At 36.0% G+C, this 15,000-nt stretch overlaps 1 protein-coding gene across 2 annotated transcripts in view; it reads right to left on the minus strand.

Moving 5' to 3' along the window:
• The window catches only part of csmd2 (CUB and Sushi multiple domains 2), a 691,992-nt gene that overhangs the window by 117,248 nt on the left and 559,744 nt on the right, over window positions 1-15,000 (minus strand). For both annotated transcript variants that reach the window (XR_009822205.1, XM_062030117.1), the window contains 5 exons: window positions 8,802-8,990; window positions 2,984-3,169; window positions 2,712-2,906; window positions 2,478-2,651; window positions 2,198-2,371 (listed from right to left, as the gene is read on the minus strand). Coding sequence is in view for 1 of the 2 variants with exons in the window: in XM_062030117.1 (XP_061886101.1) it covers window positions 2,198-2,371; window positions 2,478-2,651; window positions 2,712-2,906; window positions 2,984-3,169; window positions 8,802-8,990 (918 nt within the window). In the remaining variant the exon portion in view is untranslated. The remainder of the gene's footprint in view (window positions 1-2,197; window positions 2,372-2,477; window positions 2,652-2,711; window positions 2,907-2,983; window positions 3,170-8,801; window positions 8,991-15,000) is intronic.

Genomic DNA, 15,000 nt, shown 5'->3' on the forward strand with positions numbered 1-15,000 from the left:
AGTTTTTTTCCAAATATTTTTATTGAATTTTGCAGACAGTACAGTATGATGGATCATGGCAACAGCAAGTTGAGGTATCTGCACATTTTACAACATGTAACATAATAAACCCCATCCCTTACAAACCCACTTAATTCCCAAGGTCGTAATATAAATAGTTTAAAAAATTCAACAAAACAAGCACATACACTGAAAAAGTGTTTTGCTTGTGCTATGGCGTCGTCTTTTGGACAAGAATCATATGGATTCTTCATGCTTCACTCCAAGCAATGATTGTAAGTTTTACAATATAACTAAAACAATTTTTACTTACGAAGCCGTCCCATGTGTGATGTCTGTAGGAGTGTTTTCATGCATATTTGTGCATATTATCGTAACATTCAAGCATTAGCTACTACTTTTACAAGCGTATGTGTTAGTATTATTAACTTACAATTACAATTTGTATTATTTCAGTTTCCTAAATTCACCAAAACGTCACCGTGGAGTTATATAATCTGTTTCGTTGATTGGAGAGCTAGCTTCCGCAGCTATTTGTTTGTTTGATCAGCCGTTTTACTGCCGTGTTACAGACACTGTCTGGAAACAATTAAGGTATGAAAACAAACATTTACCAAATCTTTCTGTGTAAATAACTAATTTCACAACGATATATCTGCGGCTTATAGTCCGGTGCGGCTAATATATGGGAAAAACGGTTTTCCATAAAATTTAGTGGGTGCGGCTTTTTCCCGATGCAGCTTATAGTTCGGACAATATGGTCGTTTGGCTGAGTCACGTGCAATGCAGGTACCGTGACACGGCACCATTGGATTTTACGTAAATCGGTGTCCGGTAGAACCGATGGGATTTGGTCGGTGCCAAAAAAAGTACAGATTCCGGTACCAGTCCCTAGCTGTGGATATGAGTGTTTCAAACCACACATCGCTTGATTGTCATTTGGACTCATATTGAGTGAGCAAAACTAGAATTTTTTTTGTAAAAAAGCTAAAAAAGTTTTTAAAAAGCTAACAGCAGAACTGCTATGTTAGCTTTGGTCTGTGGTTCGTAAATCAAAAGGTGTGTACAATGAAGGGTTCGTGAATTAAAAGGGGCAAACACCGAAGAGTTCGTAAATCAAAAGGTTTGCACAACAAAGGGTTCTTAAATCGAAACCCCAATGCAATGAAGGGTTCGTAAATCGAAAGGTGCGTACAATGAAGGGTTTGTAAATCCAAAGGTTTGTACAACAAAGTGTTCGTAAATCCAGGTGTGTACAATGGTGGGTTTGTAAATTAAAATGTATGCACAACGAAGGGTTTGTAAATCGAAAGGTTTGTATAATGAAGTGTTCATAATCCAAAGGTTTGTACAATGAAGGGTTCGTAAATCGAAAGGTGCGTACACTGAAGGGTTTGTAAATCCAAAGGTTTGTACAACGAAGGGTTCGTAAATCCAGGTGTGCACAATGGTGGGTTCGCAAATTAAAAGATATGCACAACGAAAGGTTCGTAAATCGAAAGGTCTGTACGATGAAGTGTTCATAATCCAAAGGTTTGTACAATGAAGGGTTTGTAAAACAAAAGGTTTGTACAATGAAGGGTTTGTAAATCAAAAGGCTTGTAAAATGAAGGGTTCGTAAGCCAAAGGTTTGTACAAAGATGGGTTCGTAAATCAAAAGCTATATACAATGAAGGGTTCGTAAATTGAAAGGTTTGTAAAATGAACGGTTCGCAATCCAAAGGTTTGTACAATGAAAGGTTTGTAAATCAAAAGGTTTGTACAATGAAGGGTTTGGAAATAAAAAGGCTTGTAAAATGAAGGGTTCATAATCCAAAGGTTTGTACAATGACGGGTTTGAAAATCCAAAGGTTTGTACAACGAAGGGTTCGTAAACCGAAAAGATTTGTACTATGAAGGGTTTGTAAATCAAAAAGTTTGTACAATGAAGGGTTTGGAAATAAAAAGGTTGGTAAAATGAAGGGTTCATAATCCAAAGGTTTGTACAATGACGGGTTTGAAAATCCAAAGGTTTGTACAACGAAAGATTCGTAAACCGAAAAGATTTGTACTATGAAGGGTTTGTAAATCAAAAGGTTTGTACAATGAAGAGTTGGTAAATCCAAAGGTTCGTACAAGGAAGGGTTGGTAAATGGAGGTTCCACTGTGCGTATACAAACAATTACTGGGCCCCCAACTAGAGCAAGTGAGTACTTACGGACACAGACGGGGGTTTGGCCTGACCAGCGGTGATCCTGTTCACAGATCCGCACAGACACCCCGATGAGACGGAACCCTGGGTTACACTGGTACACCACACTCCCTCGGTAGTTGTAGTTCTCCCCGTTGATCTGCCCGTTCACAATGGGCTCCGGGGTGCCGCAGTGGCCGGCTGAGGGAAAAGAAAAACTGTCTCAGCTCTGAATCAGACCCACGGCACGGAGGCTTGGATTCAGGAAAGGAGCTTTGCACAGCGGCTCTCTGTCAAGTGAACTCACCCAGACACTGGACCCGTGTTCCGCTCCAAAGTCCGTTGGACATGCACTCTCGCACACGGGAGCCCACGAGAGTGTAGCCCGTGTTGCAGGAAAAAATGGCCGTGGCGCCGAAGACCGTCAGCGTTCCTATCTTGTGACCGTTGGGTGGAGTCCCGAGGTCCCCGCAGGAGATGACTGAAGCAGGAAAAAAATGAATGTATATCTTTGAAAAGTTGAAATTGGCAGCTGACTTACTGTCACAGACTGGTCGGGGGTCTGGGTAGTTCCAAGTGCTGTTGGCCTGGCACTGTATGACCCGCTGACCCCGGTAGTAATACCCCGGGTCACATATGAGCATCATAATGGTGTCGTATTGGTTCTGTCTTCCATAGATCAATCTCCATCGTCCGTGGTCCACTGCAGAGTGGCCGATGTCAGGGCAGGTCACCGCTGTGAGGGCAAGGACCCGCCAGCTGAAGCGTAGTACTTGGACAAAAAACCGGAGTAAACTCGGGTGAAATACTTACGGACACATCGTGGCGGGGCTTCGATGGGGCTCCACCGCCCGGATTCTTGGCAGACCACCGTCGTGGTGACCGGCCCGGCAAGACGGAATCCCGGGTTGCAGCGGTATGAAGCCCTGGCTCCCAGGGAGAAGTCCTGGCCCACGATGCTGCCGTTGACAGGAGGGACTGGCATTCCGCAGGACATGACTGACATGGAAGGAGCGGGATGGTGGGGGAGTTAACCATCAAATGTACATCTTTGTGGATTTCTGCTATCATGTTTTGCTGCAAGAGAACCTCTAAAGCAGACCTGGGCACATTAAGGCCCGTTAAGCTTTTCAATCTGGCCCGCCGGACTTTCCCAAATACTTTTTGTAGATCTTTAAGATGGAAAGTGTAGCTGCCATTATGATGTGCAGTGATGTTTTCAAATGACCGGAAGTCTTGAACTATACCAGGGGTCGGCAACCCAAAATGTTGAAAGACCAAAAATTGGACCAAAAATACAAAAACAAATCTGTCTGGAGCCGTAAAAAAATAAAAGCCATATTACATACAGATAGTGTGTCATGAGATATAAATTGAATTAAGATGACTTAAAGGAAACTAAATGACCTCAAATATACCTACAAATGAGGCATAATGATGCAATATGTACATATAGCTAGCCTAAATAGCATGTTAGCATCGATTAGCTTGCAGTCCTGCAGTGACCAAATATGTCTGATTAGCACTCCACACAAGTCAATAACATCCACAAAACTCACATTTGTGTATTCATGCACAACGTTAAAAGTTTGGTGGACAAAATGAGACAGAAAAAGAAGTGGCATAAAACACGTCCTAGAAAGTCGGAGAAAGTTCTACATGTAAATAAACTACGGTGAGTTCAAGGACCGCCAAAATTAGTAGGACAAAACGGCGCTCGCCAAATACTCAAATCAGTGAAGCATGTTTAACATAAACAGTGTGCTTTATAACAATCAGGGAGGTTTGTGTCATGTTTGTCCTCCTACAGAAACCATATTAAAACAAAAAATATATTTTTTTCCCCTCATCTTTTTCCATTTTTCATACATTTCTGGAGAAGCTCCAGAGAGCCACTAAGGCGGCGCTAAAGAGCCGCATGCGGCTCTAGAGCCGCGGGTTGCAGACCCCTGAACTATACAAAGTATTTCAACGGTTGAAATCTACGCTATATACTAGAACAGGGGTCACCAACGCGGTGCCCGTGGGCACCAGGTCACCCGTAAGGACCAGATGAGTAGCCCGCTGGCCTGTTCTAAAAATAGCTGAAATAGCAGCACTTACCAGTGAGCTGCCTCTATTTTTTGAATTGTATTTATTTACCAGCAAGCTGGTCTCGCTTTGCCCGACATTTTTAATTCTAAGAGAGACAAAACTCAAACAGAATTTGAAAATCCAAGAAAATATTTTAAAGACTTGGTCTTCACTTGTTTAAATAAATTCATTATTTTTTTTACTTTGCTTCTTATAACTTTCAGAAAGACAATTTTAGACAAAAAATACAACCTTAAAAATGATTTTAGGATTTTTAAACACATATACCTTTTTACCTTTTAAATTCCTTCCTCTTCTTTCCTGACAATTTAAATCAATGTTCAAGTAAATTTATTTTTTTTATTGAAAAGAATAATAAATACATTTTAATTTAATTCTTCATTTTAGCTTCTGTTTTTTCGACAAAGAATATTTGTGAAATAGTTCTTCAAACTTATTATGATTAAAATTCAAAACAATTATTCTGGCAAATCTAGAAAATCTGTAGAATCAAATTTGAATCTTATTTCAAAGTCTTTTGAATTTCTTTTAAAATTTTTGTTCTGGAAAATCTAGAAGAAATAATGATTTGTCTTTGTTAGAAATATAGCTTGGTCCAATTTGTTATATATTCTAACAAAGTGTAGATTGGATTTCAACCTATTTAAAACATGTCATCCAAATTCTAAAATTAATCTTAATCAGGAAAAATTACTAATGATGTTCCATAAATTGTTTTTTTTTTATTTTTTCAAAAAGAATCGAATTAGCTAGTTTTTCTCTTTTTTTTTCGGTTGAATTTTGAATTTTAAAGAGTCGAAATTGAAGATAAACTATGTTTCAAAATTTAATTGTCATTTTTTTCGTTTTTTCTCCTCTTTTAAACCTTTCAATTAAGTGTAAATATCATTAATTATTAATAATAACAGAGTTAAAGGTAAATTGAGCAAATTGGCTATTTCTGGCAATTTATTTAAGTGTGTATCAAACTGGTAGCCCTTCGCATTAATCAGTACCCAAAAAGTAGCTCTTGGTTTCAAAAAGGTTGGTGACCCCTGTACTAGACGTTCATATGTTGTCAATATTCAGTGTTTTATCTTCCATAGTTAAAATTGTAAACCCCACATTCTTTATTTTCATGTACATTCTGGGTGTCTCATTCAGTAAAAATTTTTTAAATTCCATTCCGCTTTTTTAAGGTGGTCTGTCATAACGTTTTTAGCATTCAATCAGACATTGGTGTGAGGTTTTGTATTAGTGTTCCTAAAAATATGACCCAAGCACACATATTGTACAGCAGATTTTCATATATATATATATATATATATATATATATATATATATATATATATATATATATATATATATATATATATATATATATATATATATATATATATATATATATATATATATATATATATATACTGTATATATACAGTGGGGCAAAAAAGTATTTAGTCAGCCACCCATTGACAATCAATGGGTGGCTGACTAAATACTTTTTTGCCCCACTGTGTATATATATATATATATATATATATATATATATATATATATATATATATATATATATATATATATATATATATATATATATATATATATATATATATATATATATATATATATATATATATATATATATAGATAGATGGATACAGTCGTGGTCAAACGTTGACATACACTTGTAAAGAACATCATGTCATGGCTGAGTTTCCAATAATTTCTACAACTCTTATTTTTTTGTGATGTAGTGATTGGAGCACATACTTGTTGGTCACAAAAAACATTCATGAAGTTTGCTTCTTTTATGAATTTATTATGGGTCTACTGAAAATGTGACCAAATGTGCACAGCAATATGTTTGGAGGAGAAAAGGTGAGGCCTTTAATCCCAGGAACACTCGCCTACCGTCAAGCATGGTGGTGGTAGTATTATGCTCTGGGCCTGTTTTGCTGCCAATGGAACTGGTGCTTTACAGAGAGTAAATGGGACAATGAAAAAGGAGGATTACCTCCAAATTCTTCAGGACAAGCTAAAATCATCAGCCCGGAGGTTGGGTCTTGGGCGCAGTTGGGTGTTCCAACAGGACAATGACCCCAAACACACGTCAAAAGTGGTAAAGGAATAGCTAAATTAGGTTAGAATGAAGGTTTTAGAATGGCTTTCCCAAAGTCCTGACTTAAACGTAAAATATGCTGCGGTATTGTTAGTACATAATAATGCTAGGTTATAAATCATGCATTTCACCCATGTAGTAGAAGGTTGTGGCACTAAGCTAAGAAGTTTGTCAGCTTTTACCGACAAATGCAGCGCGGCGTAAAACCTAGGGAGCATTCTTTATCTGGGGAGTGAGGATTACTCTGGAATTACCAGCTCAAGAAGAGAACAGGTGCTGAAAGATACAACCATCCCATCAGCCGGCATCCCACTGAGAGCAGACATTTCTCTTATTTGAAACGTTTAGCAATATTCCTAGATGATAACTACTTTTCTCCGACACTTTGAACCCTGCAGCTTAATTAATGGATTTTTTCCCCCGCTGACGGCCATTTTGGGGGAAAAAAAAGCAAATACACAAAAAAGGTGTGTTACTTTTTGTGCTGCGGCGGCATCTTTTGGACAAGTTCGCTCACTGAAGGTGCTGCAGTGTCCTTCCATTTAATGTTTTCAACCGGAAGTAGAAGCGCCGCTCCGTCGTCTAGCAGTCCATAGCGTTTCTACTCGTATGGATTCTTCATTCATCACTCCGAGCAACGTTCGTAAGTTTTACAATATAACTAAAACAATTCTTACTTACTAAACCGTACCATGTGCGATGTCTGTAGGAGTGTTTTCAAGCATTTTTGTACGTGCTATCGTAATATAACCAAACAAACGTCGTTAGCATTAGCTAATATGCTAACACATTTACGAGTGTCTGTGTTAGTATTATTAACTGACAATGGCATTCTTTTTGTGTTGTTCCGGTTTCGTAAATTCACGAAGACGTCACCGTGGAGTTATTGAGTCTGTTTAGCTAATTGGAGAGCTAGCTTCCGCAGCTAGTGGGTCCAAGACTTTATTTTGGCCAATCAATTTGTGTTTCATCTGACATCACATGGACAAAGCAGTGTTTCCCACACATTCATGTATTTGTTGTGGCCCGCCACGAAAGAATTAAGGCCGCTACAAAAAACTATTTTTTTTTTTTTTTTTTTAAATTTTTATTTTATTTCATTATTTTGTTTTTTTAAATTTTTTTTTTGTTTTTAATTTTTTTGTGCCCTGTCAAGCTTCTCAGGCAAATCATATAGTTGATGTAGATGCCCATATCGGCTGTTCAGATTTACTTTACAAAAGAGAAGTGTAGGATCAAGATTTTTGGAGCTCTTTGTTCAGTGGATCAGATGTTTGATGAAGCTCTGTGTCTATCTACCACCACTACTGTTTTCTGTTTATTTGTTACTGACTGTGGCAGGACACCTCTGCCTCTGTTTCACTTTATGTTGCTGGTAAATAATATGGTTGTAGTAGTAGGCTAGAGTTAAATTATTTAGTATGCACTAATTAAAGGGGCAGAGCTTTAAGAGACATTTTAGCTTTTAAGTTTTTATAAGATATATTTTTTGTAAGAACCACAATTAATAAATATATCTCAGTGAATAACTTATTGTTCAAATCTGTATATAAATATGTACATAAAGTGTTGTAATTATATTGTATTGTATTGTATTGTTTTGTTTTAAACGTCCATCCATCCATCCATCCCTCGAGGGATGGATGGATGGATGGATGGATGGACATTTAAAACAAAACTGTTATTATTAATTAGTAAGTATACATTTTTTGAGCCTTTTTAGAGAAAATCATATCATTGTAGTAAATTATGCAAATTAATCGACGATGTCATGGTGACCACGCCCATAGCCACGCCCCCACCGCCACAGGTATCTTGGCAGTTTATGGGAAACACTGCAAAGATAAGACCTTCTGGAGGAAAGTTCTGTGGTCAGATGAAACAAACATTGAGCTGTTTTGCCACAATACCCAGCAATATGTTTGGAGGAGAAAAGGTGAGGCCTTTAATCCCAGGAACACCATATCTACCGTCAAGCATGGTGGTGGTAGTATTATGCTCTGGGCCTGTTTTGCTGCCAATGGAACTGGTGCTTTACAGAGAGTAAATGGGACAATGAAAAAGGAGGATTACCTCCAAATTCTTCAGGACAAGCTAAAACCATCAGCCCGGAGGTTGGGTCTTGGGCGCAGTTGGGTGTTCCAACAGGACAATGACCCCAAACACACCTCAAAAGTGGTAAAGGAATGGCTAAATCAGGCTAGAATGAAGGTTGTAGAATGGCCTTCTCAAAGCCCTACAGTCTGGAACATAGGGTACATGCATGTTCTTGTCTCAGATAGGGATTGTTGATTACTTCATCAAGCCGGTTCAGAGCAGCTCAGGAAGTGAGTTTGACACTTTGTGACCTTGCCTTTGCAACATTATTACCTTTTACCGAGTACACCCACGCAATGCTATGAGTTTGGTGGCATTTCTTCTCTTCTGGACCCTCACCTTGACAGAGCGGCACCGGTGCGTTCCACTGGTAGATCCCCTGCGCGGTCCTGGTGCAGGCGGCGCTGCTCTGGCCGACCAGTCGGAAGCCCTGGTCACAGCTGAAACGCAGGGTGCTCCCCAACTTGGTGCCCGTCAGACTGTGCACCGTGCCGTTGACGGGGCCGCTCGGCGGGCTGCAGTAGGCCGCTAAACGACACAGAGCGAGACAGCAGAATGAGAATCCGTACGCCGATACGGATAAGCGTATAATCCCAATGACAATGCGAGTCGTTGCCGAGGGGGTGAAGGATTAATGTGCGTTTCATCGTAAAGAGCCCGGGACTTGTCCTGCATCTGTTCCCTCTCCGGCTGGCGAGGAGGATGGAAAACGGGAAGGGCACACAGTGGATATTGATCGGCGAGTTTGTCGGCGCGTGCTGAGGAAGATCATAAACATGATGGATACATATTCATTCTGTTTTTGTTTGCTGGCAATATTGGAGGCGGCAATAATCGTACATCTTTGTGTTGCCATGAGTTCCCGGCGAGAGGACAAAAGCTGTCTTTGATCCTACCAAGCAAGAGGCTTGTAAAACTCCACCGTGTAGGATGGGAAGCGACAGGAAGGTGTCGGTTTCTTTGATCTATTGTAATCCACAGGAAGATCTTGACCCGACGCAAGCTCCAGGCATCTTTTCTTTGAACTGTTTTGTGACCAAGGGCGACGGCTGTTTACGACCCCTCTCCCCTTCGAAACAGCTGTTGCGTGGTGGAAGACTGTGCAAAGAGTACAGCCCATACGTTTCTCCTCATTGAGCCAAATTGAATCGTGTCTCTGTTTAATTCCTTGCTTCTTGTCTGTTTAATAGATGTCATGAGTGTTTGAACCTGACAGCTAGCTTCATAATAAAGCGGTTTCGTAACTCGGCGCTAACCACTGGAAATATGGAGGCGAGTCATCCAGACGTGCCCATGTTTCTCCTTCCTCTACAAGTACAGACGCTTGTGGAAATCACACATGAATACCTTAAGAGAAAGCGATTGCAGCTATCTGGGATACAACACTTCTCAGACGGCAAGAGAACATTCCAATGTACAGGTCAGCTGGGATTCTACTTACTGAAAAACTTTGTCCATTTGTCGAAGGGGAGACAACGAGAATGCAGGCTCCCATGGATGTGATAAAAAAAAAAGGTAGCGTGTGCTTTGTATTACCTGGCCGACGAGGGAAGACTACGGAAAACGGCGAATGCATTTGGACTGGCAAAGCAGACCGTAATTTTTTTCACATTGTCATTAGCTTTGAACATTTATGTACATGTGATTTTTTTTTTTTTTTTCAGTTTTAATCATTTTGCATAAAAAGATTTAAAAAATCACATTGTCATTATAGGGTTTTGTGTGTAGAATTTTGAGGACAATAATGGATTTATTCTATTTTGGAATAAGGCTGTAACATAACAAAATGTGCAAAAATTGAAGCACTGTGAATACTTTCCAGATGCACTGTACATCTCAACTTTGCCGTGAAAAAGGGCGTACGGCAGGTATTTCCAAATCTATTAAAACAATAAATGAATTAATACATAAAAAAAGGCTGTGAATACTTATGTACATGTATTTTTTAGTTTTTTTTGTAGTTTTAATACATTTGCAAAAACAACAAAACACTTTCACATTGTAATTATGGGGTATTGAGTGTAGAATTTTGAGGACAATAATGGATTTATTCCATTTTGGCATAAGGCTGTAACAGCACAATGTGGAAAAAGTGAAGCGCTGTGAATACTTCCCTGATGCACTGTACGTCTCAACTATACTGTGAAAAGGTGTACGGCAGGTTTTTGCAAATGTATTAGATTTTTTTTATTTTTTTATTTAAAAGCTTTAATACATTTAATTTAATTATTTTTTTTCAGTTTTAATAATTTTGCAAAAAAACCCCATTTTTTTTCACATTGTCATTACCTTTGAAAATTTATGTACATGTGATTTTTTTTTTTTTTCAGTTTTAATAATTTTGAAAAAAAAAAAAAAAAAATCACATTGTCATTATAGGGTTTCGTGTGTAGAATTTTGAGGACAATAACGGATTTATTCTATATTGGAATAAGGCTGTAACATAACAAAATGTGCAAAAATTGAAGCACTGTGAATACTTACCAGATGAACTGTACATCTCAACTTTGCCGTGAAAAAGGGCGTACGGCAGGTATTTCCAAATGTATTAAAAAATAATAATATAATATAATAATAATAATAATAATTATATTATAATAATAATAATAATAATAATAATATAATATAATAATAATAATAATAAATAGATTAAAAAGGCTGTGTATTTTTTTGTCTGTTTGTAGTTTTAATACATTTGCAACAACAAAAAAAACCTTTCACATATTAATTATGGAGTATTGAGTGTAGAATTTTGAGGACAATAATGGATGTATTATATTTTGGAATAAGGCTGTAACAGAACAATGTGGAAAAAGTGAAGCCCTGATGCACTGTACATCTTAACTTTACCGTGAAAAGGTGTAGGCAGGTTTTTGCTAATTTCTTAGATGTTTTTTATTTTTTTAAAGCTTTAAATACATGTAATCTAATTTTTTTTCAGTTTTAATAATTTAGCAAAAAAAACAACATATTTTTTCACATTGTCATTATGGGGTAGTGTGTGTAGAATTTTGAGAATAATTATGGATTTATTCTATTTTGTAATAAGGCTGTAACATAACAAAATGTGCAAAAAGTGAAGCGCCGTGAATACTTTCCTGATGCACGGTACATCTCAATTTTGCCGTGAAAAAGGGCGTACGGCAGGTTTTTGCAAATGTAATAAAACATTTAATAAAAGGCTTTTAATACTTACGTACATGTGGTTTTAATGTAATTTTTTTAGTTTGAATAATTTTGCCAAAAAATAAAAAATACATATTTTTTTTCAACATTGTCATTATGGGGTATTGTGCGGAAAATTTTGAGGACAATAATGGATTTATTCCATTTTGGAATAAGGCTGTAACATGACAAAATGTGTAAAAAGTAAAGCGCTGTGAATACTTCCCGGATGCACTGTACGTCTCAACTATACCGTGAAAAAAGGCGTACAGCAAGTTTTTGCAAATTCATTAGAAAATAATTACTTTTTAAAAAGCTTTGAATATTTATGTAAATGTGAATTATTATTATTATTTTTTTTCAGTTTTAATAATTTTGTAAAAAAAAAGATACAAAATCACATTGTCATTATAGGGTTTTGTGTGTAGAATTTTGAGGACAATAATGGATGTATTATAATTTTGGAATAAGGCTGTAACATAACAAAATGTGCAAAAATGTAAGCGCTGGGAATACTTCCCAGATGCACTGTACATCTCAACTTTGCCGTGAAAAAGGGCGTATGGCAGGTATTTCCAAATCTATTAAAAAAAATAATTAATTAATAGATAAAAAAAGGCTGTGAATACTTATGTACATGTATTTTCTTGTTTTTTTGTAGTTTTAATACATTTGCAAAAACAACAAAACACTTTCACATTGTAATTATGGGGTATTGAGTGTAGAATTTTGAGGACAATAATGGATTTATTCCATTTTGGCATAAGGCTGTAACAGAATAATGTGGAAAAAGTGAAGCGCTGTGAATACTTCCCTGATGCACTGTACGTCTCAACTATACTGTGAAAAGGTGTACGGCAGGTTTTTACAAATTTATTAGATTTTTTTTTTTATTATTTAAAAGCTTTAATACATTTAATTTTTTTTTTTTGGTTTTAATAATTTTGCAAAAAAAAAACATTTTTTTTCACATTGTCATTACCTTTAAATATTTATGTACATGTGATTTGTATTTTTTTTCAGTTTTAATAATTTTGAAAAAAAAAGATACAAAATCACATTGTCATTATAGGGTTTTGTGTGTAGAATTTTGAGGACAATAACGGATGTATTCTATTTTGGAATTAGGCTGTACCATGACAAAATGTGCAAAAATGTAAGCGCTGTGAATACTTTCCAGATGCACTGTACATCTCAACTTTGCCGTGAAAAAAAGGCGCACGGCAGGTATTTCCAAATCTATTAAAAATAAATAAATAAATAAATAGATAAAAAAGGCTGTGTATTTTTTTGTCTGTTTGTAGTTTTAATACATTTGCAACAACAAAAAAAAACTTTCACATATTAATTATGGAGTATTGAGTGTAGAATTTTGAGGACAATAATGGATGTATTATATTTTGGAATAAGGCTGTAACAGAACAATGTGGAAAAAGTGAAGCCCTGATGCACTGTACATCTTAACTTTACCGTGAAAAGGTGTAGGCAGGTTTGTGCTAATTTCTTAGATGTTTTTTATTTTTTTAAAGCTTTAAATACATGTAATTTAATTTTTTTTCAGTTTTAATAATTTTGCAAAAAAAACAACATATTTTTTCACATTGTCAGTATGGGGTAGTGTGTGTAGAATTTTGAGGATAATTATGGATTTATTCTATTTTGTAATAAGGCTGTAACATAACAAAATGTGCAAAAAGTGAAGCGCCGTGAATACTTTCCTGATGCACGATACATCTCAATTTTGCTGTGAAAAAGGGCGTACGGCAGGTTTTTGCAAATGTAATAAAACATTTAATAAAAGGCTTTTAATACTTACGTACATGTGGTTTTAATGTAATTTTTTTAGTTTTAATAATTTTGCCAAAAAAATAAAAAATACATATTTTTTTTCAACATTGTCATTATGGGGTATTGTGCGGAGAATTTTGAGGACCACAATGGATTTATTCCATTTTGGAATAAGGCTGTAACATGACAAAATGTGTAAAAAGTAAAGCGCTGTGAATACTTCCCGGATGCACTGTACGTCTCAACTATACCGTGAAAAAAGGCGTACAGCAAGTTTTTGCAAATTCATTAGAAAATAATTACTTTTTAAAAAGCTTTAAATATTTATGTAAATGTGAATTATTATTTTATTTTTTTTCAGTTTTAATAATTTTGTAAAAAAAAAGATACAAAATCACATTGTCATTATAGGGTTTTGTGTGTAGAATTTTGAGGACAATAATGGATTTATTATAATTTTGGAATAAGGCTGTAACATAACAAAATGTGCAAAAATGTAAGCGCTGTGAATACTTCCCAGATGCACTGTACATCTCAACTTTGCCGTGAAAAAGGGCGTATGGCAGGTATTTCCAAATCTATTAAAAAAATAAATAAATTAATAGATAAAAAAAGGCTGTGAATACTTATGGACATGTATTTTTTGGTTTTTTTGTAGTTTTAATACAATTGCAAAAACAACAAAACACTTTCACATTGTAATTATGGGGTATTGAGTGTAGAATTTTAAGGACAATAATGGATTTATTCCATTTTGGCATAAGGCTGTAACAGAATAATGTGGAAAAAGTGAAGCGCTGTGAATACTTCCCTGATGCACTGTACGTCTCAACTATACTGTGAAAAGGTGTACGGCAGGTTTTTGCAAATGTATTAGATTTTTTAATTTTTTATTTAAAAGCTTTAATACATTTAATTTAATTTTTTTTTTTCAGTTTTAATAATTTTGCAAAAAAAACCCTTTTTTTTCACATTGTCATTACCTTTGAATATTTATGTACATGTCATTTTTTTTTTTTTTTTTCAGTTTTAATAATTTTGCAAAAAAAAGATAAAAAATCACATTGTCATTATAGGGTTTTGTGTGTAGAATTTTGAGGACAATAACGGATGTATTCTATTTTGGAATTAGGCTGTACCATAACAAAATGTGCAAAAATGTAAGCGCTGTGAATACTTTCCAGATGCACTGTACATCTCAACTTTGCCGTGAAAAAAGGGCGCACGGCAGGTATTTCCAAATCTATTAAAACAATAAATAAAAAAATAGATAAAAAAGGCTGTGAATACTTTCGACATGTATTTTTTTTGTTTTTTTGTAGTTTTAATACATTTGCAACAACAACAAAAAAACTTTCACACTGTAATTATAGGGTTTTGTGTAGAATTTTGAGGACAATAATGAATTTATTCTATTTTAGAATAAGGCACATGACAAAATGTGCAAAAATTGAAGCGCTGTGAATACTTTCCAGATGCACTGTACATCTCAACCCCGCTCAAGGACGCCCCACAAGTGACATCTTCAGGACCCGATGGATGTCAGGCAAATTTGACCCGGGAAGGTCCTCGCCTGAATGAAATA

Source organism: Entelurus aequoreus, linkage group LG20 (assembly GCF_033978785.1).
Source record: "Entelurus aequoreus isolate RoL-2023_Sb linkage group LG20, RoL_Eaeq_v1.1, whole genome shotgun sequence".
In the NCBI taxonomy this organism is placed as follows: domain Eukaryota; kingdom Metazoa; phylum Chordata; class Actinopteri; order Syngnathiformes; family Syngnathidae; genus Entelurus; species Entelurus aequoreus.